Genomic DNA, 27,046 nt, shown 5'->3' with positions numbered 1-27,046 from the left:
GAGGAAAAATTATCGATTTTTTCCTTTTTTTGGGAATTTTCTTATGTGGCAGTAATTACTTTGCCTTAGTGTCTTGTTGTATTTGAAAAGAAACAATGAAATATGCTTTAAATGGCCATTTAATATCATTATGGTGTTACATACATTGATATAGTCTACATTAGTTTGGTCCAATAATTATTTTTATTGCTACAAACGCTAACTGCGTCGAAACTTAAATTAACTTAATATAAATCCCAATAAACCCAACACCACATTTTTAAATATAAAATAATAATTTACAATAATTTTTACATAAACACATCGGTCTTTTAATACTCTTAGCAAAATTTTGTCCCTAATAAATTTGATTTTAATTTCAATGTCTATTTGGCACAAAATTTAACAGCCAATTTGAGAAATATTGACCGATAATACTTACATCAAAATTACACCTACATTGCAAGTGTCCCTTGTTTGTGAACAATATCACTCTTAATAGCTAATAATATCAATAAACAGAGAAATTAATCATAAATCACAGTTCATTCAGTTATCTTTCACACATCAGTACGTCAACGTTACGTTGACAATACATTCAAATATACGAAGATGATAAATCTACATTAAATAAATTAACAATTAAAATAAAATCTATAGTAAATACTAACAAACGAGTCATTTGAATTATTCAAAATAATATCGTTTTAAAGTACTTACAACTATACATAGCTAAATGTTCATAGAACGTACTAGAAATATATCATAGATATATGGGATAACCATTACCAGCTTTCGATAGACAACCGTTATTGTAATTAAACTTACAATCGATTAAAATCGACAGTTGTCACCTAGTCGCCGGTAAAAAGAACTTAAACTAACACAATCGAATTACCCCATCCAATAGAATTCTAGAGAAAATTACCTTTCTCGAATTGTATGGAGGGGCAACAATCACTCCGCACGGATGTCCCCAGGCGTACTCGCCCTTACTAGGCTCCGAGCGGGCGATCGACAAACTCTAAAGCTTAGCCACGTTTTGCGTTAACTTCGCAAATCGCAACCAGCCCTCGTACTGTCCGCATTACCGCGGCTCTCGCATTCGCTTATTTACAATAAATATTTACAATTAAACTTAAAACTAAAGTACACCTCAAATCGTTACAGGCAGTACGGATGACAGAATTGATAGACGAGCCTTTGACTCCTCTCAGTTTTTTTCATGATGCCTTTCTTGTAATACTGTCGTATGCTTCTCGACAGTTTATCGTAGTTCATCGCCGGCCTGTTCTTTCGCTTGCCCCACAGCCTCGCGACACGGACTGAATCTTCAATTTTAAAGACCCCGTTACCTGAACAACGAGACATACATTAAACATCGTTTAATAGAAGCGCGATGCAAATAAGACGATAACTTTTGGTAGAGCAGTAACGTGGTGTAGCTACATTGGTAGATTTGTTAGAAATTTGCATATGTTTTGAGATTTTATATTACTTTGTAAGTCTTAAATAAATGCGAAGTTTTTCGACAAAATACGAATTTAGAGTTACGGGATTTCTTGTATTGTAGCGTACGAACAGAATAAAGATTAAGTCCATCGTCGACTATTTCGACATCTTTGAAATACAAATCGAAAAGTACAAAAATAAATGACCTTCGCGAGCGTTAAGGATTCGTTACGGTCGTACGATTCTTAATACGATAGTCTGAACGGCGATATAGATTTTCTTAGAAATCTATTCGGAAATTTTAACGGAACGAATTTCAGTTCAAATTATCGGAGCATTTAAAAAATTAAAACGCGATCAACTTACGAAGGGAGCAAAAACGTTTATAGTTAAATGGTGATTTAACAAAATAACCTATAAATCGTAACGTCGTACCATTGGTATGGGCGAGTCACGAAGTTGAGTTAACCTTTGCAGCGCCACCACACCGCTTTGTACCTAACAGATGTCGAGTAAATGGCTTGCTCACCTTGGTACTAGAATGTCGTTATGAAATTCCCACTAACAATCGATTGTATACTACATATAATATATTAACCATAACTGAATGCACATATTCAATGAAAAATTAACTATGTACTTATAATTCATTGCATTCATAATTACGTTAATTTACGACTTGTTTTACAACTACATACATTATTATAAATCTTATTGGATATTTGTTGAAATATGTAACAAGTAGAAATATTTAATGAGATTTCTATTACATTAAACGCTTAATTGTTATCGCTACAATAGTGAAAATCAAGCAAAAAAAAATATAACAACGTTTTTTTTTGCAATTCTGGGCAATTATCAAACATAGCAAACATTTTATCATCATCAGCTCACTATTCTTCCCCACTGAGAGGCTCGGAGCCTACCCAAAGGTGACTAGGCCATAGTCAACCACGCTGGCTAAGTGCGGGTTGGTTGGTTGAGCAAACATTTATTACATCTAAAATATAAATTAAGATTCCTAACGAATTGGAAATAAACACGACAATTATCCCAATTAATAGAATATGTCACTTATTTGATGTTGATTTTTATAATTACTTCACGTCCGTGCCGTTTTGTTGCCAAGTTAGATAAAATGCTAAAACAAACTGTTGATGTGCTCATTTGGATGCGACGTGAAGTTGTCGTGGACTATTAAATAGATATAAATAATTCTACGGCTATTATTGGATATATTCTGTTTAAATTATGTCATACGATACGTTTAAAGAATTATCTAGAAATATACATAAGTTGTAGTTAGTACAAGTTTATAGGTAAAGCAGTTTAATTTAATAAATATTGTAAAGTTGATAAATAGTTGATTTATCTAATTTCAATGGATTCTTCATTTATTATTTTACTAAAAAAATCATATTCTTGTTATAAATTAATTACATTATTATTATTACAACTACATTCTTGTTATCAATTTAATTAAAAGGCTTTAGGATTAACCGTTTTCATAGTGTCAAGTAGAGGTCAAACGCACTCAGGTTTATTGTGTTTTTATTTCTTTCCTACAAATATTAATCTTAGACAAAATTTGACATAAAACATTTTTTAAATTTCTTCTCTTAAATGAATAAAGTCAAAATCTCAACTTACTTCGATCCAACCATCGTATCGCGGATCCGTGCACTTGTGGAGAAGCCAACAACTCCTTGAGGAACTGCCATAGGTGTATATGCGTGCTGCCCGACTTTGCCTTGCCCCCCGCGCTCACCCCCGACCCCGCACCCGCTGCGCTCGCGCTCACAGATTCCGAGTCCTCGTCTGTGATAAAAATAATCATAATGTTAGCATAACAATTAACACATTATCAACTGTATGTATACTTTTCTGTTTATCAATCAAAATGTACAATATGTTTTTATTATTTTACATGTTGTATGTATATGTAAACGACAGTTTGATTCGCAAATGTCAATTTCGTTATGTTTAAAAAATAACGAAATTGAGTTACAACAGTCCTAATTTAAATCCTTTATAAAAGGACTCCTCCTTGAAGGAAGAGCGACGTCTATCTCTAATCAAGATAAACTGGAAAACCAATGTTAAAAGCAAAGAAAGAAAGAAAGAAAAGTTTTTATTATAGGTAATACAGATTAAACCAAGAAACAATAACTAACATAATAAAATTGCACATAACTAAGAAATTAAATTAGACCTAAGTTACCATTTATGGTTAATTTGGATAATTTAGTGATGCCCACACTAGGCAATGCCTGTATCGTGGGTACCGATATTCAGATAGGTATATAATATTCAGTCCACAAAATTACAAAAGCGTCAATAGCCTAATAGTTAAGGGTATGGATTTCCGATCACGAGGTCTGAGGTTCGAATGCCGACATTCGACTATTGCCGTAAACCATATCCTAGCAGAAGCCTAGAGCTTAGTTGGAATGGTAAAAGAAATATTAGTAAATTTCCAAAAAAATATTTAAAAAAATAATCCTAAATTAAAAATAAACAAAATGTCTACAAGTTTTGGCTTTACATTAAAATATATATGAGAATTGTGAGTATATATCTATTTGTTTAAAATCTTTAGTGTAAACCCACTGAAAGACAGTAAAACATACAGTAAACGCAACTCTTCGCTTTATTACCCCGAGTTCTATTTAGAGAAGCTTTAATGTGGCAACGAACGTTTCGTTTCGTACAGTTATTTTACCACCACAAAGGTTAAATGAAAAATAAATAAAATAATATAAAATTAGCAGATTTATTTCTATTTATTTTTATACCTCCATAATATAGTAATGACATATATCTAAGTTACTTTTAAAAATACTAAATAATATTAAAGTTATTTTAAAATTGTAAAAATATAAGGAGCGCCTTAAAAGTAAGCGTTTAATTTTACTAATGATTTCATTTATTTCGCTCTATTAATAACTTAATAACTGTACTTAATTTGCATCATATTTTATAAATTTATACGCTAATATTGTCAATAAAATAATAAAAAGAAAAGTAAAACTAACATAAGTTGATGATAAATTCTAGTACATTCAACAATGCGTATGGATGTACGGATAACTTTTTTCAAAGAGCAAGGTATCGATATATGTTGATCAACACATAGTGACCTTGCCTGATACCAGTCCACATTTTCTATGTCACCGGGAAATAGCGCAAAAACTGGACTTCACTTACATTAGGTTCAAGCTAAGATGGTGAATGGGCCGATAGTACTTCTATGGATATGGCTTGATGGATTGAATAACGGGGCGTGGCATTTACTATGAACAGTGAACATTAGACCATAAATTTCGCAATCATTCTACAATTGTAATATATGTTAATATTATACTAGCCTTTGCTCGCGACTTCGTCTCTAAAACTCTATTTGATTACAAAACGGTCAGACTATCTTTTGTTTTCCACCAAACAAATGCCTCAATAATGCTCATAAAATGAATTACCACTGTCAATCTAATATTTAATCTCATTAAGATAATACGAAGATAAATCTCGCGTTATTTTTAACAATCTACATTTGTTATTTTCACGATCAGCACATGAAACTTTCCATCGCGATAATTTATTATATACGCTAGCTGCATTTTATCAAGAATCTTTCTTGTTTAGTTCTATCTCGTTATCCTCCGACTGAACGTCAGTATAAATCTCTCCGTGTACGCAACTGCCGCGGAATGCCGACAGCTCCGATAATTGCCGATAGCTGTTTCCTGTGCTACTATCCAACACTCTTTTTATAAACCTCGCAATCTCGATTCGACATGACTGGGATGCATTCTATTTACAAATAATCCTTTATCGTAGAACTTCGTACAAAAAAAGAACGAAAATTACAATCATGTTAATAATATCCTAGTTCATTCTGACCTTCTTTGAAAGGTAATTGAATATTCATCTATTTTTCTTGCATTTCTAATTTCTTCTAAAGTCTTAAGGATAATATCTTACTAACATTATAAATACGAATGTTTGGATGTATAGATGAATGGACGTTTGTTAAGAGATATGTTCAGAGTGGCTGCATGGATCTCGCTGAAATTTGTCATTGATGTAGAATACTGGAATAACATAGGTTACTAATTAAGTTTAATACCGCGGAGACGAAATCGCGGGCGTCAACTAGTAAAACATTAAACGATCTAATGTATAAATTTTGCGTCTTTATTTTCAATTCCCTCGTAAAGTACAAAGATAACTGGTACCTACCGTCGGACATTCATCATTAGGTTGTTTGTCTCTAACGTGGTCGTATGTGGGTCCGCGGCTAACGGTGGATCACAAAATGCATGAGGCTGGTGCATCTATGTGCTACATCGCTCAACGCAGACCGTTGGACGACTACTTTTTACTATCTTAGTAATAAGGCACATAATTTATATTGGATGTGATAGAATCTATAACTTAGAAATAAAAAGAAGTATTTTAGATATTGATTGAATTGATTGTTAATTATTCTTTTTTAAAATATCACATTAATTATATACTTTTTAATTTTATAATTAACAGTAAGATAATGATCTTTTAAAAGTATTTTTAAAGTTACAAAGATATAGAGCTGAATTTATTACTGTTCTTTAAGTCCAATTAGGAGTTAATGATCTTCTTAATTCCCAATACATAGCACAACTCAATACACGTTCGATTCGATCGATCTAATAAATTACATTGATTTAACAGTGTCTCAGAGTTGTATAATAAAATTTTCAACTTATAAAAATGCCGATCGACCAATAATTAATGAAATCGATACCATTTAAAAACAAAATAAAACTTTATGAATCACTAAAAAATACTGGCATGTTAGAAAATTGTCTCATATTTTATTTACTACTAGCTGTCGCCCGCGACTCCGTCTGCGCGGGATTAAAAAATAGATAGTAGCCGATTCTCAAACCTACTTAATATGCTCACAAAATTTCATGAGAATCGGTCAAGCCGTTTCTGAGGTGTATGGGAACGAAAATTGTGACACGAGAATTTTATATATAAGATTATGAATAACTATGACGCGTTACTATTTACGCAGTTAACTAAATAATATTTGTATAAAACTAGACACTAAATCTAATCATATAGAAATTTTACGATACATTATCTCTTGTAAATATAACGTTTGATATAAATGATAAAATACTTTGTTGTCCTTAATCCTAATACACTAATTTATATAGTGTTTTATCATAAAATCATCCAATTAGTTATCTACAATGAAGCACATAATAGACAAATTCTTGTATATATTATGATAATAAAAAATATGTAACCTTTATGGTAGATATTGAATTATTAAATATTTAAAAAACCAGAACATTTTTTCTATTATTTTATAGAAACAAATACAGATTAACTGTTAATTTAGGTTTAAAATATAAAAAAAAATTACGTATTGGGAAAAGATTGCAAAGGAGTAGACAAAATCGTTCTAGAATCGTAATTTGTTTTGGCACATTGAGAACAAGCGAACTCTTTGGCCTGTCGTGCCAACTCAATCGCTTGATATTAAAAATCATTTCTTACCATCACTCATGTCGTCAGCTGACGGCAGACCGGGTGGGGCAGGCTTCGGCGATGTCTGCTCTTGTTCAGACCAGGGCGCGGGTCTCCAAGTCTCGTGTCTCGCCGCTTTCCATATTTCCAGTTGTGCGTACAGTGTGCTCCCAGCCTAATATAAAAATATAGTACTTAATTGCGATACCTCTATCATTTTTTGAGAAGATAAAATTGTTAGAAGATAATTATAGAATGTTTTCAGCTCAATGTTTAGTGCAAAGATGTATTATATTTATTTTACTTTTGTATGTAATCAAGGATTCTAATAACGATTTCGAAACCACTCGATGTTGATAAAAGCTACAAATCCTAATGAGATATTTTATCTGGTTTGTAATGTATTGTTTGAAAATGTATAGATAGTTCGATTTGTATGCAAACAAGTGCGAGCTTGCGGCCGTGGACTTTCATCGGCGGGTGAAAGTCGAGGCGATGGCGCGTGATGACAATGGACATGCGCATTCGATTGAATCACAATAACAATAATCTCAGAAAAAAGAAACATCCCATAACTAAACTAGGGACTAATTTAATTGAATTGCAATTAAATTAAACAGTCCTTCCATTTATTAAACATGAGTAGATAATACTATAAAAAAAATTAAATGTTCTTTTTACGAAATTCTTTTGTAATGTATCCGTGTAAAGCTATGTAGTGTACAGCCCTGTAATAAGTTATCCAATGTATTTCATAACACCCTGTTTTCCTTAACGGATTTCCTTGAGTATCAACTTCGTTACGCTACCCGTACTTAAACTACGTAACTTAACGATCTAGTCCTAAGCTTTTATGTGATGAAATGTTTCCTGATATTTTTCTTAATTTAGTGGTTTAGTAAGTCCTGAAAAACATAAATAAGCAATAACTTAAATTGAAAACAATTAAGTGTGATTAAGTAACTAATAACTTAGTAAATATTTCATTGTTTGTTTTTCATGCTAACATAACTTTTACTTCTTCATTGTTTACTTATTCTCTTGTTATTCAACGTTCATTGTTATTTACGATACTTTTTTGTTTTTATGTTTTGTGTTGCAACATGTCGCGGGAATTGTGTAACAGTGAATTTCCACTGCCAAAAACATATATATTAGTCATATTGTATTGTATTGCTACTACATCTATCACAATATGTTTTACACGAGTGTTTGTCAGTGGAAACTCACATGCGAAACACTTTATGATAACTGCTCAAACTTAATTTATTTACTAAAATTAAATTGTTAATATTCATTTACTATATCGTAAAAACGTATGCTTGTGTCTCCTTTATTTACTTTTGTATTCTGGGTCACGTGTTTTGTTTTAGTATTTTTCATACATATCGCAATGTCATTGACCTTTGCTGCCTATTGATATGAAATATAATAATTATTCGTTACATTGTAACTGATTTCTCTTTTCATTTTGACTGTACTACATACAATATTTGCGTCGAGTTATCAGTAGCGCGGGTGACAAGCTGCACTTTGATATTGTGTGCCCTCAATAGGCCCCGGGGTCATTCGATTAGAACAATACATTCCTCGTCTCTGATGACGCTCATTTAATTGTTTTTAACCAAAGTATTTTAAGTAAGTATATTAAACCAGATGAAATTAAAATACATGTGCAAATTGGATGACGATGTTTTCTTTCACCACAAGAACGTCGGATAAATGTACATATGTAAATCTAAAATCATTGGTACTGGGTGGGATTCAAACACAGAACCTGCAGATAAGAAGTCGGGGGCTTAACCCCTGAGCCTACGATGCTCATGATTATGTGTACTCTGTAACAACGGTTTATGTGTGCTTTATAAAGGTAATTTATTTTATATATGTACATACTTGTGGCGCTCTGCGATTGAACTCTTCCTCCGTAAGTGCAACGAGGGCGACTCCGTCCATCGCGAAGTATTCCGCAGGCACGGGAGCTAGGCGGAAGTGTTGTAATGTGAACATCACCCACGACTGCACGTCCTCTGCGCTCCATTGCAGCGGGTCTACAAGAGATATACAGGGTGTAAGTTTATGTGTAGTCATCTTTCAATTAATTACAATTAAAAAACGTGTGCGATATTTGATTTTAAATTTGAAATATACAGTTATTATAAATTTAAAAAAAAAATATGACAAAAGAAATTCACTAATATAACATGACTAAGTATGAAAACAACATATAGACGAACCACGCTACACCATTTATCTACAAATTGTATCGGTCTGCTGTGGAAATATTATAAAGATCACAATAAGCTTATAATAATAAATGAGCAATAATGATGTCAGAGCAGAGAAAATTATATGTTTCTGTACATTGTACAGTCGTGTACAAAAATACAACGTAAAAATATAAATAGATGAGGTGTGAAATATTAATAAGTAATCAACGTCGATCATCTATAAATTTAGATTTGACTTACGCAACCACTCATATTCTGAGAAATACATATAAAATAGTTATGTAAGTACATAAGGAATTGCTGTGTTTAGTACTTGGAAATACTTGATTGTTTAATATATTTGCAAATAGAGTTACGTTAGTAATTGCCTTCTCGATACGACGATAATATGAAGTGAAGAAGAACGGTAGATAATGTGAATTCATTCAGTTTACATTCAAATAGTAACATTTAATGACCGTGAGATTATGTTACATAATAGCATATCATGTTATCAACATATTCATAATATTTTCATATGACACCGATATCTTTTTATAGTTAAAACGGTCGCTCAAACATTCCACCTAACTACCTTTTAAACGGGAATTTTGGTCTCAGAAACCCACGGCAAGTGGTATGACATCTATTGACATGTAGACTTTTGGTTAAAGATGATAGATTATTAGAGTTATAATATTTTTTCCTGCTACGTGAATGACGTGAGCAGTAATTGCCCCATTGATAGTATAGAGGTTATACTATTGAATCGCAATAGTTACTTTACGTCACATAGTTTATTCACGATATGACAGCTAACATATTTCCAACGTGAGTATATAGTATTTTTACAACGTAAAATGATGACTAAAAGTAAGAGAATATGCATGATGTGACTCACCGGGTGAGATGCCGAGCACGGTACACGTGTTATCAACGTCACGCTTGGATTGCTCGATGGCCATGGATAGCACGCGGTCTATGTCAGGCGCCACCAGCGTGTCATCCCCCGTCCCACCCGCACCACCGCTACTCTCCTCCATCTTCACACTGTTCAGCTCGAACGGTATAGGTCTGAGGTTCAGTCGCTTCTGGAATGTCGTATCTTCTAGAGCCGATCGCAGGAGAATGTGATCTCTGGGCTCTTCGAGTTCTAGTTTAGGCGTAATATACGTCGTCTGTTGGACACTTTCTTGCAATATCTGATTCTCTTTTAGTAATTCCTCGATATCTATGTATTCCTCGTGATGTGAGGCCGGCGATGAGTACTGATGATAACTGCTGTATGAGACGCAAGATCCCGAAGGAGAAAGGGGGTAAGGGGAAGCGAATTCAGGGACGGGAAGTCTGTTCGGCTCCTCCTTGACGTAAACTGGAGGAGAGTATTGGAAGGAATTATAGGGGGAGGGCGGTTGCAGCGCCACTGTGGGAATCGATCCTTCGTCGGACGAAGGCGACGGAGTGGGATAACCTTCAAAGTCGTAAAGCCTCTCCAGGAAGCCGCTGTTATCCTCAGGATACGGAGGCGGGGGCTTCGTGTGAGGGTTGGGAGGGGAGTGCAACATGGGCTCCGGCGGCGAGGCGGCGCCCAGCACGCGCAGGAGGTGATGTAGGTCTGCCGGCGAAGCGGGCACTGTCCTCTCGCCCGGTGAGGCCGAGGGCGGGCTGCACCCGGACCGAGGGACCGTCTGTGGCATCTGCGAACAATCAATAAAACCCATAAGTCGATGATCGACAATCAATGACGCATAATCCCGCGATCGATTCACTTGAAGCTACCGACGTCACAATTATACAATAGACAGATTTTAGGAGGATTATAGATACAAGACATGAATTCTACGCGAACTGACGTCACACCGAACCGTTTGACGTGTAGCCAGATGTCTCAAACATAACATTCTCTTCAGTTTCATGGCTTGTTTATTTATCTAAACGCCATAGATGTCTAATTTTAGTCGTGACTAATGACTTCGACTATAATTCTAATTTTATGCCGCTTAATACTTCTGGCACATGTAGAAGTATGTAAATTAAAATATTAAATCTTTTAATAATTTATTTCTAATAATACACACGTACTCTAAACAACGCGAGTCCCATTGCAGCACATCTGTTACACTGAATGATAAACAATGCATTTTCTATGACGAAAATCTAACAAGATCAAGTTGGACCGGTCCATTGATATAATCAAGTGTGAACAAAAGTGTTCTTGTGTGCTGAAACATTTTTTGCATTTAAAACAATGTGTTCAGTTCCCACGTAACATCTCTATGTAATTACTTGCAATCATATTATTACAAGAAAATTCCTGAGAACTATCGCATTGGGAATGTCGCATCAAATAGCAGTGAAGAATAAGCGTAAGATATTCAAGAAGTCATTACATTTGAGCAAATTGACTGCAAAGGATTGAACCTGTACGCACGAATTAAAACACAAGGTCACGACTGTCAAATAACATTTTATTTACATTCAATCGTATCCTATTATAGTCAGAATTTTATTATTTTATACGGACAGTATCCTGTCTGCGCTTCAATCTAGTTAGGTAATAACATTTAAGGAGCCGTTGCTATTTGACAGGCCGAGATATAGAAGCTGCGTGCGTTTGAATAAATGAATAAATCTGCTCAGATATGCTCAGTTATTCGAAGTATGCGGAAATGTGTATAAAATATTTCGTGTTGTTCCAATACTATACGAATTGTTTGCACCTGTCAATTTACAGCATTAAGATATGATGTCATTATGTTGTAATTGTAATTCAGAGGTGTCAATTTTTGACAACACCCAATGTACTTAATTATTATTATTAGAATTGCTGAATTATCAGATTCAACAAGAATAGGTTCTTTTATTTGTTATATCGTCTTATTCGGAAATTTATATCAGTGAGTATTAGTTTCCAACAATACTTGTAAGGTCGTGGACAACATTTTGTATCATGTTGCTTCGTCTATTGATACAATATACATATACTAGGTCTCACCCGCGTCTCCGTCTGCTTGGAATTAAACAAAACTTAATTAGTAGCCTACATGTTTTTTGAAACTATGTTCTACATGTATGCCGAATTTCATAGATATCCCTTCAGTCTTTCTAGAGATACCTTCGAACAAACATCTTTCTATCCATCCATACAAACATTCGCATTTATAATATTAGTAAGAAGTAAGATATTATTATGACTTATTTAACACTTTAGTGAATGCTCATTACTGAAAAATAAGGTGTCTTACACACTATAAGGATCATAACAAAATATCAACTCAAGAAACGATTTAGCCTTACACGACCATGCAAAATAAAAATCCGTAATCAAACGCTAATATCACGCTCACGGGCATATAAAATATCTAAGAAGCGTGAGTCATATCTTTTATTTATAGATAACAATAGGGATTTCATTTAATTGACGTCAATATTTTATTTCCAAATAAGCCATAATAAATCGAAGCATGCACCGCGTGACCGGTCCATGTCGCTGTTACAATTTAAACAAGACCTTGGGTTTTTTAACGTGTACAGACTGCCTTAGCGCCCGCTCGCACGAAACAAGAGATCAATGTATTGCGTCTTTGCTGGAACTTTTTCAGGCAAAGCGTCTTTACGGTACCCTCAAATGACCATTAATAGCGTGTTTTTTGTCAACTCGAAACGATTGAACATAAAATTGAATCGCGGACATAAAAAATATTGAATTTTTTTTAAGTTGTTTAGTGAGATGCTTCTAGATGGAACTAGGAATAAGTACTATTATTACTACTTCCGAATATTTGTCTTAAAAATGTAAGTAATCATTTTGTTTGTTTTAACAAACTTTATGTTATAATACGTAGAGTCAGTGACATGACAGACAGACGGACAGGGTTGTAGGCGAACTTTTTACATAATTCAACAATAACCACACGAGTCTCGTTATAAGCTAGATGTCACAAGCAGATTAACTTAAATTGCCCATTAGTCTGAGTACACCGTACCTCAAAGTAATTTATGTCTTCCATTCTACAATGCAAGCTGAAATAAACTCTACTGCAATATTAATAAAGTCCTTAATTGTTTACAGATATGTAGGGTGTTTTAATATACTTATTTGTAAAGTGTATCCTTCTTACTCTCTTTATGGCACTTAGTACAACATCAGTGAGCTATAAAAACGTTTTCAGTGTTTTATATAATACATATATAAATAAGACTATGTAATACATGTTTGATAGAAACAATCTCCGAAACTTCGTTCAAACGTATGTTAGTCCCTTCAACATTGGTTAGATAACCTCAACTTAAAACTCACATGCGGCGTCCGAACTGTATCCATTTCGAATGTCACAATACAAATATAAATCCGCACTCACACGCTCGCCAACGTCAGCTGGGCCGGGGTTGATGCACCTTTGACATCGCGTCCATGTTCTATTGAGGTTATGTTTGCGCCGGCGCGGGAAAATATTGAAATTTTTCGTCTGTTTTATTACGCGAGGGTTACGTTTTTTGGTCCATGTTAGCGCGTGTGCGCCGTGAGTAGATCACAATGCCACTGAGCTCGCCGGCCGCGGCCCGAGACTTTGACTCAATGAACGCCTGCGTCACTTCGGGAAGTACGCGCTACGAGACTAAAATCAAATCTTAATAGAGCCTGCATCTACACTCTGCTACGGCATACGTCACACCGATCGATTATATTCACTTGACGTCTGAGTAAATAGAAATTAATTAATTTCCATAATGGCAACATACCTTTATTATGAACATGGAGCTTATTTTTAAACATTGCCCTTGATATTTATTCATTTGTTACCTTGATATTCATTTATTAATTGTTTCGGTTGCCGCTTATCTATGATAATAATATATTCTTTACATTAATTTCTTATAATTTAGTATTTTAAAGCAAACATTAGAAGTAGTATTTATTATCAGCATTTCCTAATATCCATGCGCCATTAATCAATACATCAATAAAGCATATGATTTTCAAAAATGTAAGAAAGTAAGGAAACACTAGTGCTTATTTTTTCTTGTGTTATTTACGTAAGGAAATTACTCTCCCTGAAATCAATAACAATTTGTCGATTTAACAGTGACGTTGTTGAAACAAGTTTAACTTCCTCACTTCATTCATGGTCTAATTATGAACTTACGTATAAGAGTAACACAATGACTCTACATGTATACACGTAACACACACAAGCCAACGAATACATTAGCGAAGTTGGCACGTGGGAAAAAACTTTGGTTCGTGATATAATTGTTTATACATACAGTCGGCAACAAGATATGACAAATGATTGTTTAAATCTACATAGCAAATTCAACTTAAACACAAATATATAGAGACGAAAGTTACTTTAATATTCATAGCGATTCTCATTCAACTTCGATGACCACTGTGCACTTAAACATCTGTTCTTAGAAATATCTAAGTGCGTAACATTCAATAACTAAACATGTTTTATTAACAGATTATGTTACGTCTATTGAAGAATCAATTTCTTTACACAGTTATTGCTTACTTGAATACTTAAGAATAGATATTCAATTTAAACTTCTCTGTCAAAGATAAGAGACTAATTTACTTTCCTAGTAGTTATAAAGTAGTATACATTTTAAGTGATCTTTCTTGAAATTCAGGAAGTAAGGAAATAAATGGGACTATAAAAAGTATTCGACAACTTTCAAGGAAACAAATGAATGAGAAAACCGAATGATTCGCATATTTAACAAAGTTTAAATTACGCTATGACTCAATTTAGAAATCCCTAGTGTCAGTTACCGTAACGAATGCAAAACGAAATTGTCAAACCATAACAAATGCACTGCAATCGTCACAAACGCCCAATCACTGTAGGCGACGCGATTGTCCCATACTTTAGACATCGACGAGTTAAATCAGCTTATTTTGAATCCGTAATGATTAGATACCTTCCTTCCAACTTATAACTTTACGTATTTAAAATAATATAAATTATAATTCATATTTTATCATGAAAGTAATTAAGTATTATTTTTATAATTTTTAAGTATAAATCTGACAGATTATACCAAGTTAATACCAGCCATCCTAAATATTTGTATAGGATTAAGAGAAACTTATGCGTAAGTATTAAAAAGAGCTTGGCGCTTTATAAGTCGCCTACAAATAGCTAATGATATAAAATGGTATTGAAAGTAAAATATTGAAAAGAAAATAAAATAAAACTAATTTAACTTTAACTATATTCAATTGCTTAACACGAATTAAATATGTTATCGACAAATCGAACTTATGTATATTAAAAATGTTTTAACTTTAATATTACTTCTTAAAACTAATAAATCGTTCTATTGTATACAAATAGGCATTACAATGGAAATTCATATACATTTTCATTCCATAACATTAATGCGCGTAAAGAATAATAAGTAGGTATTGCGTTTGTCTGACTGCACTTATGTAAGCGGGAATGCCAACTGACTAACATTGTACATACTAGATCCAAGATATCCATTCATAACGCCCTCGCACTACTGTCATAGTACACAAAAAATAATTAGACCTTGGGGTTTTTAATAACACGCTATTTCTAGCACTCTGTTTATTTTTCAACGGCCAGTACGTAATAAATAGAGACTCGAGTTACTTTTAAGACTATGAAGGTTTGTTTATGAAAATAAACGAACAGAATGACAGCAGAAATAGTTTTAATTAAAACCGCTTATTAAGACTATCGTGACTTAAAAAGTATGGTAGTAAGTCCGACAGCATTTTACTTTTGTATTGAACTAAACAGATTAAACATACGCATATCATTCACTAAATGTCGACCGTGACTCCGTGCGTGCAGGATTAAAAAAAAACTTAATTAGTAGCCTACGTGTTCTTCCAGGCTTTGTTCTACATCTATGCCAAATTTTAGCGAAATCCATGGAAACGTTCTGGAGATATCTTTTAACAAACATTAATCCATTTATCCAAACATTCGCATTTATAATATTAGTAAGATATTTTAGAGCTTACCTGCAAGTAATTTTGTTCGTAACTCCTTTGATAATATCCTTCACAATGCAACCACATTACTATTTAAATAATAAGAATAGTGTATAATTAACTGTCAACTAAAACTATAATACAATTAACGTTTTTCATGTATCACTCGTAATTAATAACGCGTTAATGTCACCTTTTTTTGTAAATCTTATACTTTTATCACAATGAAGCAACCGCTTATCACTACCAAAGTAATCTTTGCGACCAAAGTTCATGAGTTATCGATAAGATTATAAATGAAATAAATGCATTATGTTAATATTTAAGGTCAAATAAAAATCGAATGTATTACAATAATACACTCGTTTGAAGTTAACCTAACAAACAGTAAAATAAAGGCATAAAATAAATTGTCACTTAGTTAAAAATAAAAAATAAATGATTAAAAATTATTCTTTAATGTTGATATTAAATGAAGACGAATTCAATTTCTATTGAATATTTTCTCTGAATATTCCAAATAAAAAAGAAAAATGGCATCTAACTTAATGAAAAATGTCGAGGTCTAAGGTCAATTTACAATTATTTCGATGCAATTATTTATATTTTATCAAGTTTACTTGATAAAACTTTTAACAACACTTTGGCGCCAAGTAGAGTCGCGAGATGGAAACCGGTCGCCAAGGCCTTTGGGTTTCCCGCTCGAGCGCTGTCAAACAAGATGGCGGATCGTGTGCACACATGCACGCAAACCTGTGTCCATTAGCGTACGCTATTTTAGGCCGTCGCACATAAACATAAAGGTGAAATTTCCCTGCACACATGATAATCTGTATTTTGATCGCTATAATTTTTTTATTTATATATAACTTGTTTAAAATGTTTTTTTTTTATCATTTTAGTTTTATATGGCTTCACTTAAATATTTTGAACAGGAAAGCGTACACTTTGTTGAAATTGAATGAAAAAAAAACAAGAAATTATACTTTTATCATTCTTGTGGGCAAGGAAATTCGAATGAAAGTGATATATTATGATTAAAGTAAAGATAAAATACCGAACAAAGAAGTTGGCTGTTTAGATATAAACCAATTACTTGTAGCATATCACTTAAAGGTGATAATAAAAGAAACACGACGTATTTATTTAAATTAAATTGAGTGCAAAAAAGACCAGATTAGATTTCATCGCATTTAATTTATCCTTATCTTAATATTCAAGGGAAATTTTCATTATTTTTAATCCGTAAAAAAAAATTGTCCGTGCCTAATAAAGTTACAGTAATTCTAAATTCATCAGTTGCCATAGCTAAAGTAACAAAGCTTTGAATTATAACAGTTGTATAAAAATAAAATATCATTAGAAAATGGATTCTTTCATCTACGAAATAGAGTTTAAATTCATTTGTAGAAGTAAATACGAGTACTACGTGTCGTGAAATTATTTTTGTAAGAAAAAATAGTGACCGATTGGCGACGGGGCCGATTCTATTCGATTTATGATGCCTCCTCCGATACTCATCCATTATGTCATTTATTTACATATTTTTATAATATCTTCTGAGTGTAAAAACTTATAGACATTAATTTATCACTTTTACAAATATTTCTACTAATGATTTGGGAAAACCGAATAACATTAAACTTAATAATGTTTGCTTCTTTAGTAATTAATAATCTAAAAATCTTAATCAAAATCAACTTTAATTATAAAGTTGATTATTAATTAAACATATGAAAATAAAACTTTTATATCAAATAGCAAGTTTGAAGATTTACTTCGCATTATTTTTCATAAAACTTAATGGCTTTCAAATGAAGTCCAAGTCGGCTGCCAGTTAGTAAACAATAAAACAAGTACTCTATGTTATTTAATCTTGACCATTCTAATTATATCACAGTACAATACATAAAACAAAACAATGAATAAACTTAATTTATTCAAAATGAATGACATTTAGGAGCGACAAGGCCGTAATATTGGTAATACAATGACGCAAATGCTTGTTTCCCTTTCACCAGAGCGATTGGTCTGCGTGTACATAATCTGTGGGCCTGAGACCTGTAATACAAGTATTACGGTTGCCTTTGTACCAACATTGCAATATATCATATAGTAATTAATATATACGAATTATTACGCGGATTCTGGTTTTCCCTTTACGCATAGATTATATCTATGACCTAAATAACTTTATTAATTAGAAACGAAGGACGGATATTTGAAAACCTTTCAAGTTTATTGTATATATTAAATTAAATCCTTGTTGTGTTGTTGGTACTGATGTTTTGGTATTGCTAGACGGCATTATAAAAGTAAGAAAACGTAACGTAAATTGCCAAATAAAATTGTAATAATTAAAAATAAAGCCCAAATTATAAAATAAGTCAATTTAGGAGTTCATATAGACAATGACACGACTGTATAGATATATATACAAATAGAATAGATATAATAGCGCTTTATAAAATTGCTAAAAATTAAACAGATAGCTTTAAAATTTAATTTGTAAGGTACAGAAACAGTTTTTAAAGGAACAGGTGGTAGAAGGAATAAATATCGTCATAATATCATACATGTTAAAAGCTCATGTAAAATATTTGTAGAAAAAACTACGCATATTACTTAAATACTCATTCACATATTTATCAAAATTGTTTACACTAAAATGAATAATTCGTAACTAATATCTACATTATTTATATTTTACTTATCTATATTACTAGATTATTTCTAGGCTGTTCCCTTGTTGTTGTAATTTTGATACGAGTAATTTTTTTTATTGCTTACTACCTGTCGCCCGCGACTCCGTCCGCGCGGGATTAAAAATAGATGTTGGCCGATTCTCAGACCTACTCAATAGGCTCAATATGGGAACGAAAATTGTGACACAAAAATTTTATGTATCAGTTAATTGCAAGTTTCAAAATGTATAAGAAATTATCAAAAGATGTAAAAGTTGCGATTTATAAGTTTTTAGTCGTAGCTCGCGACTCCGGTCGCGCAGAATTAAAATATCCTATTAGGCTTATATGTTCTTCTATACAATGCTATACATCTATGACAAATTTCAGCGAGATCCATGCAACCTGGAGATAACTTTTAACAAAAATCCATCCATACAAGCATTCGCATTTATAATATTAGTAAGATATGTCTGTTTTATTTGATTTCGTTAGAATCTCTTAGTAACTCCGGTAAAACCCCATTTTTGTTCCTAATTAGCACATACTTGTTACATAAATATATGACGATGTCAAATAGTACTAAATAGCGTTTCTTAAAAAATATTCCTGAAATATCTAAAAACGTCTATAGAATAAACTACAAAATTTAACTCAAGACTAAAAGAATATAAGAATTTAAAGGAATATTTATTATAATACTAGCTATCGCCCGCGACTCCGTCCACGCGGGATTAAAAATAGATGTTGGCCGATTCTCAGACCTACTCAATATGTTCACAAAATTTCATCAGAATCGGTCAAGCCGTTTCGAAGGAGTATGGGAACGAAAATTGTGACACGAGAATTTTATATATAAGATAATCTGTGGTTACCTACTGAAGTAGATTGTTACAAGAATTACTTATTTTATATTTTATTAGTTCAACAAACTTGTCTTACATTTTATAATTGCATAAAAATTTATAAAAAGTAGTCAGCATTAATATGTAGAGTTCGAGGTCGCGTTAGTAGAATATTTTTTATGTTATGTTTGCGACAGGAACAGGTAAATGATAAATAATATTATAGATTCAACTTAACCTCATTTACACACATATCTTCTCGCCTTTTTCCCGACGAAGGGTCGGCATGGTACTACTCTTTCATACAGTATCTATCATATCAGAATTAAATCGCTACTTATTCTAAACTAACTATACTTTCATAGGTTTTCTCTTACCTGTTTTACTTTAACTTAAGTAATTAATTTGTTATTCAATTGAATGCAATATATAAAGCAAATGAAGCTTTCTATCTCACCGAGTATTTCATTAAAGTTAGACAGTTCAATTTAGTGTTTGAAAAATTAGAAAATGCTTAAAAGAAATTAATTAAGCTAAAAAGTTTCGTATAATGTCACACAATAAATATAGATGGCGCTACAAGTTTTTAAAAATAACTTCAATAGCAGTAGCAATATTTGTCGCTGATTCATGCCATTATGAAATTGGTCTGTCCCTAACAGGAAAATTCTTAAGAACCGTTCTATTGAAGAGTTTCGGCCAGTCCGAGTTGCGAAATATTCTGACTCAGCCTGTGATAATTATGTTGGATTGTATGTGGCAATGGCGGCATTTCATTTTACATTACTTCACTTTTATAACACTTCTTACTAATATTATAAATGCTAATGTTTGGATGGATGTTTGTTTGAAGGTATCTCCAGGACGGCTCAACGGATTTTGATTTGGCAAACATGTAGAACATAGTCTTGAAGAACGCGTAGCCTACTTATTAAGTTTTTTTTATTCCGGACGGACGAAGTCGCGGGCGATAACTAGTTGTTAATAATTGCACTGGAATTGCATATAAATAGTGTATTTAATCTTGTATTATTCTTATTTTTGTTCAATTAATAGCCGCAGATTGTTTTCGAGTGGTATTTTTTATTCGTGAATTCGTATTCTATACTTCAAAGAAAACACATTAAATATAACATTTTATCTGACTTGACCTATGCAGGGGTGGAGTCGGTCAACCTTATTTACATTAAATGACACAGAAATGTGTCAGCTTTAAATACGTCGCAACTTATATAAGTGATTCCGCTAATAGTTTTTACTTTTAAATGTATCTACAAATGAATGTTTAATTTTGTCAATTCGTCATCCAAAAAGTAATAACTATTTAAAATTGATTTATTAACATCTTTACTCATTAGAAAAATTATATTGACTGGAATAACTGAACATATAGAATAAAATAAAATAGCTAAAACTGGACAATAGATGGCGTTAACTAAAGTTGACAACTCCATATCAAAAAAAACTTTCTAAAATTCGACATCAAGTAAGAAATAACCTTTCTTATTAATTCAAGATAATTCAAAAATAAATATTATTAAAATTTCTCCCACAAAAATTGCAACACTATTGTGGTCAAAACTGATCTCACACCATATCAGAAGCTACGGTACGGTAGCGGTGACCACATGTCTAGTGGGCCACACGAGCTCTGAATCACATAACGAGACGAGCTTCGTCCTCGACCCACATGCACCAAGTGAAATTCGGAACGCGAATAATCGACTTATTCTCACCGCACGCTCACAGAATACTATTACGAAATTTATTTTGTCGAAAGTGTCCATCGACAAATATTTGATACACATTATAAACTTGTTTAATCGATTTCCCTAAAATGTTCAGAACAAAGTGAATAGTTTACATTCCAAAGCCTTTGAAACAACATACAGTCTTTTTGACATATCAATAAATATTAATAAAATTGAAATGTCTGTACGTATTATCGAAAAAGAAATATTTCATTCACTTCATGTATTGGCGTGGCTGATGACGAAAAACCTAATAATTTTAAATTTCGTCTGTCTTTATGTCTGAAAAGATGCGTTTATTCCAAGCAATCTCTGGAACGGCTGGACCGAATTTGACTTGAAGGAATTTTTTTAAAATCTACGCTGATGAATCAGCGGGCGATATAACTGAATTTCTCTCAGATGTATAATCATCTTAGCAGCCAAGGCTTTTTTCTACAAAAAAATAATAAAGACTGCATTAGATTACAGACATGTAACCTGGTAACCACTTTTAGAAGCTAAAAATAGTCCTAAATATAATTCTAGAACTTATATCGAATAGGTCAAGAACGTAAATGTCAAGACCTAACTACCTAATGTGAAACCTGTTCCACGCGCTTTTATGTTTTGGAGAAAAAAACATAATGTTTCAAGTCTAGACAGTATAATAACAGCTCAGGAATTTGGCTGGAGGCAAAACGGGCGTGTCAAAATAAACATTCTTAAACTATTTTATTACCAAGCCCGTACTTGCAAGCTGGCTTCAAGGAGGAGTCTAGTACTAATGATCATCTAGAAATAGATTTTTAGTGAAAAAACATACCGAGACATCACGTAATATATCAAAAGAAACAAATCTTTAGTAATCAAGACGAGTATAAGTAATTATTTAAACATCATTTCCACTAAAAGAATGTATGGAAATCGCGGCAGCGGCAGTAGAATCAACATACATTTCTCGCAGAAAAAGCAGTCCATCTAACCAGGAGGCAGAGTCGTTTAAGGAAATCCCTTAGTGTATATTTTAAACACGAGAATAAATAAAATTAAATTTTAAAGAAAAAAAACGACGTTTCAAAGTAGAATGGTGACATTACACGCGAGGAAACGCGGCGAGAATGGTACTGAGTGGGGCAGCGAGGGCATTCTGATGTGCGCAGTACACGTCAATTATCGTGTAAACTGTTATGAACCTACCCTATACGGTGAAGAATATTTGAAGCACGACAACAACATGTAGACATGGCCGAGGAAATGTTAAATATTGACGGAGACAATTTTATCGTCAACTTTATGTTTATTTCAAAGGTATATAATAGTCAACAATACAGATGTACACACAGAGAAATCTCGTATGTACACTTTGTTATGGTGAGTATATATATTTTATCCTTGTAAATAATGTTAGGAAGAAAATCCGACAGTGTGTCGGTGTATCGGCGAAACACCAGCCTTATTAAAATGTCAACGCTTATATCCCCTCACTAATCAATATGACATTTAACTTGGAATCGAAAGCGCGCTTTTCGCGACAAAGTTTAAAAATAAGAACACAAATAACTTTGACTCTAGCTACAGTTAAAAGCAAGGTATATTTACCAATACGTTATCCGCTTTTAGCAAAGTGACGTCTATAAACATGACAGACTTTTTCAGTAGCTGTCAAATTTCACATAACCTCTTCGTTTTTTTGTCTCGTCTACTCAAATGCATTAATAAGTATGTACCATAAAAACAAAAGACTACAAAAGGAAGATTAAGTTACCAGAGTACAAAATATTGGCAGTTGCCAGCAACGTCGTTCGAAATTAAAAGAGAATCTAATAATAAATATATTCTATGTCACCCGGGGATAGTGTTGCTTAGCAACAGTGAAAGAATTTTCCAAATCGGTTCAGTACTTTCGGAGCCTCAATGCAAACAAATACACAAATAAATCTTTTTTCTTTATATTAAGTATACAATAGGTTAGATATTTTGTACTTCATTGAATTTGAAATAGAAAACTTAAATTTTTGTATATTAATAAAAATAATGATATTTAAGTTACATATTATTCGTATTTATAGACGTAAATGTTGTTTACTGTTTTATTTTTAGTGTCTTATCTCTTCAAGTTGCCAGTACTCATTTTCAACAAATAATTATAAAACTTGTCAATGTATTAAAACTCTATTGACTGCAAATATAACAAACATAACGATCAGGGATGCCAATATAAAAACTTGAAAAATTATAATTGTTATACGATAAAATTAAAATCAACGATCTTGTTCATACATTGTATTGCTATATATGCGTATTTTATATGGTAAGGTTAAGTAAAAACTTGAGCCATTTGTAACGAATAAAGTTTACAATAAAGTGTTGTGTGTTCTTGGATATCTTGATATGAAAAACAATACCTTATTATAAATTCAGTAAAGTTTATTTTGTAAGCTCAGTTTAAAAATGTAACTTTTTTCTATTATTATCTTAAGATCGACCTTCATTAGCTTCCGAGTTTTTAGTTTGAAATTATTTATGCGCATTACACGAAGTTTACTACTCTTAATGTATAGAATACATTTATGGACGATAGCTTTTTGAACCTTTGTTTAGAACCTTTTTCTTTGTAGCCTATTGATACATCTTTCGTAATAAATTCTAATTTTATGTAAGGCAAACCAAATAACTTACTTGATATAAACATTATTAATAGAACAAAGTAAACCCCATAAACTTATTGCGAATTAGAATTAAAATATCCTTTTCCTATCATTCAGTGGCTAACAGTGGGCTTCTGAGACAAACACCCCGTATAAAATATATTGTTATCTCTATTTTATCAAATTCTATAGTTTCCGGAATCAAAATAGATATTTTGGTCTCAGAAACCAACTGTTAATTATTGCTTTATAATATTTGAAAAACGAAGTTAGTATTCCAACATGTATACGAATTAATCAAGGAAATCTACCAAAATGTTCGAATAACAGGTTTTATAACGATACCTAATAGTCTGTGATTGGTCCGACAGTAGTTGGCAACTGGATTAGTGGCCAGGTGTGGGTCTAGAATGTATAAGATGCTTTATAATGCAACTTTTGACATTATCATTGATAACAGGCAATAAAATGTAATTTGTATCGGAATAAATGGAACTATTAAATAAAATTAATGATATAACACGTCATTGGTTTATTATTAGTTTTTAACACGTATTTAAAAATTATCTTTTATATTTTGATGAAATAAAATTAGTAGAACGTAATTTTAGGATTGAATCAATAAGAACAAGACTTATTAAACATTACTTGTGTCATTTGAAAACCAAACTCATAAACAAGAGTTTGATAAGTGTATTTACTATGAGTGGAAAATAACATGACAAGCGCGTGGAATACTTTTCAAAATCGCAAATACTAAATGTTGCTTGACCCATTCGCTTCCAATCATTTGGTCAAGCAACAAGCGACCAACATTGAAATGTTCATCGTTTTGACATTACAACTGAACTTCTTCATATGCATAAATGTTCTTCGTATCATGTTATAGTGCCCGAGTAGCATTATCTCCTAATAAATTGTGTATGAGTTATACATACTTTCTTTGCACAGTGTATTTGCCCACAGAGATTTAATGCGCAAATAATTAGAAGAGAAATCGCCAATTAGACGAGTTGCTTCTTTATAATAGTGCACTAACACGCATTCTTCGATGATCTGTGGTAATCTTTAAACGCTATATTTCCACAGATTATAAATTAACGGTTAAGTTAAATATTAATTGAAATAAATTAAATAACCATACATTTTAATCATCAACTCCATTGTTATCCCGTTATGTGCGGGCAGGTTTACGTCTTCCAGAAAAGTCTGACATGAGTCATTTCATTCGTCACTCCCTTTCTTAATCTTGTCAACTATCACACCATCCATCTCTTTCTACCCCTACCGATCTAACAAGGATAGTAATATTAATGGTAACAAATTATGGGCAATTAATATTGCATTGTAAATATCTTATTTATCCGTTACTTTTAATCGAACTATTGCAATGATTGAACTATAGTTTTTTTCAGGCATGTGTAGATAATTTTTGACACATTTCTATTGCGACATATTTTCGTCTCTCTCATTTACTTTGAATGAAAAGAGACCACAATACGTCGCAATACAAGTGTAAGTAAAGTTTAACGTTATGATCTTTAACATTGCTAGTGATGTGCTTTGGTTTAATAACTCAAAATCTTAAAAGATACCTTCCAGATCTACATGTAAATGTATTTATACGCTTATTAATTTAATTCTTCAAAGATATGTAAAATCATAAATTTTTACCATAAAGATTACAACAAAGGTAGCTATACCATGTCATTACAACACTTTACATCGTAGTGATATAATAAGGAATTACGTCAGCAGTTATCGAATTTGTTTTTAACAAATATCGATAAACAATCTCCTCTCTACATTATCTTATGTCTCTTTCTTTTAGATACATTATATGATGTAGCTATCTCTTTCGTTACAGATAAGTTATCTGTATTTGTAGCAATGAATTTAAAACGATTACCAGTTCATAGTTATTAATAACATAATATGGAAAGAGATTAATTTACTTAGTTGAAAGATTATTTAATAATACTTTTCTAAAGATTATATCGAATTAATTTGCTTCGTATTATTTTTTATCTTGGTTTTATAAATGCATAATCATTTTTTAATCTAAGATTTGCATTTTTGCGCAACATATTTTCCTTTTACATTAAATTTGAAAACTAAAATATTTGTAGGAAGCATTTGTTACGTTGTATCTATTTTCCGCTTGAAACAAAATAATAAAGCTGTCGGTAAAAAAATAACTCCCATCAATGTTTATTGAAAGAGATCAGACGCGCGGAGTGGATGCGAAATATTTACAGATTTGAATTTCATTGAACAAGATTTCATTCAAACAATAAATTTTGGTACATACTGTATCATTGTTTAGACAGGTACATACATACATTACATAGAGAACATATCAGTTTATAAAAGTAATCAATTCTCCAGCTCCAAAAATAGTGATGCGAAACGATTTAGTATTTAGCGCCCGTAGCGGCTCGCGCTCGCGCGATTGTCTCATGTCAAAATCCACATTCATTTACATTAAATAAAGCCATTACCAACATTGTCACAGCTCAGAAGATGCGTTCTGAATATTTACTATCTAAGATTCTCTTTAAATGCCCCCATGTGGTTTATATTATGAAAAACTCTTCACGTTTTATGCAAATACTGGCAGCTCCAAGCGAAAACTAGAAAGTTTACTCACACACGCGCGACGTACACACACATACATGTCTAAGTGTTGGTACTGGCTGCATTATTGAAATTCTGATATTAATTATTAATCTAAAATAAAAAAATAAAAGAATAAAAATCTCACCGTCTCCGATTCTTCGATAAGTCCGGACTCCCACAACATTTTTTCTCGTATTTCGTACAACAGTTCAACAAGTCACTTCAGTCAAAACTTAACTTTCAATAAGAAGTATTCGTGTCAACAGATATGTCCATTTCCGCGGGCCGTTTGTTTATAAGGATATATTGCATCCCGTGATATTTGTTTATAAATTGAAAGGGGTTTTATCTATACCCCCGTTGGACGCGACTGGTGCGGTAGC

The 27,046-nt window shown here is 32.5% G+C and overlaps 1 protein-coding gene across 3 annotated transcripts; it reads right to left on the bottom strand.

The window, feature by feature from the left end:
* Positions 1 to 101: 101 nt before the first annotated feature.
* LOC106113467 (DNA-binding protein D-ETS-4) lies at positions 102 to 27,046 on the bottom strand. Of its 3 annotated transcripts, none has more exons than XM_013306259.1 (6): positions 26,809 to 27,046; positions 10,063 to 10,858; positions 8,848 to 9,002; positions 6,982 to 7,126; positions 3,082 to 3,249; positions 102 to 1,334 (listed from the first exon to the last, which is right to left on the bottom strand). In XM_013306259.1, the coding sequence occupies exons 1-6, from the start codon at positions 26,845 to 26,847 to the stop codon at positions 1,144 to 1,146; spliced, it is 1,494 nt and encodes a 497-aa protein (XP_013161713.1). In that variant the 5' UTR covers positions 26,848 to 27,046; the 3' UTR covers positions 102 to 1,143. The 3 variants fall into 3 exon arrangements, with proteins under 3 accessions (XP_013161713.1, XP_013161712.1, XP_013161714.1); XM_013306258.1 differs by lacking the exon at positions 26,809 to 27,046 and adding an exon at positions 16,165 to 16,297; XM_013306260.1 differs by lacking the exon at positions 26,809 to 27,046 and adding an exon at positions 13,523 to 13,740.

Source organism: Papilio xuthus, unplaced genomic scaffold (genome assembly GCF_000836235.2).
Source record: "Papilio xuthus unplaced genomic scaffold, Pxut_1.1 DF828258.1, whole genome shotgun sequence".
Classification (NCBI taxonomy): domain Eukaryota; kingdom Metazoa; phylum Arthropoda; class Insecta; order Lepidoptera; family Papilionidae; genus Papilio; species Papilio xuthus.
Note: the sequence above shows the minus strand (reverse complement) of the source record. Positions and strands in the feature narration are given on the sequence as shown.

What these genes read in the sequence shown, in the direction of transcription:
- LOC106113467 (XM_013306258.1), bottom strand. Translation starts at nt 16,221, where the DNA reads ATGTGGTTGCATTGTGAAGGATATTATCAAAGGAGTTACGAACAAAAT. An exon ending in ACGAACAAAATTACTTGCAG is followed by an intron (nt 10,859 to 16,164) that starts GTAAGCTCTAAA and finishes GATTGTTCGCAG; the next exon opens with ATGCCACAGACGGTCCCTCG. An exon ending in TCAATCGCAGAGCGCCACAA is followed by an intron (nt 7,127 to 8,847) that starts GTATGTACATAT and finishes TTTTTATATTAG; the next exon opens with GCTGGGAGCACACTGTACGC.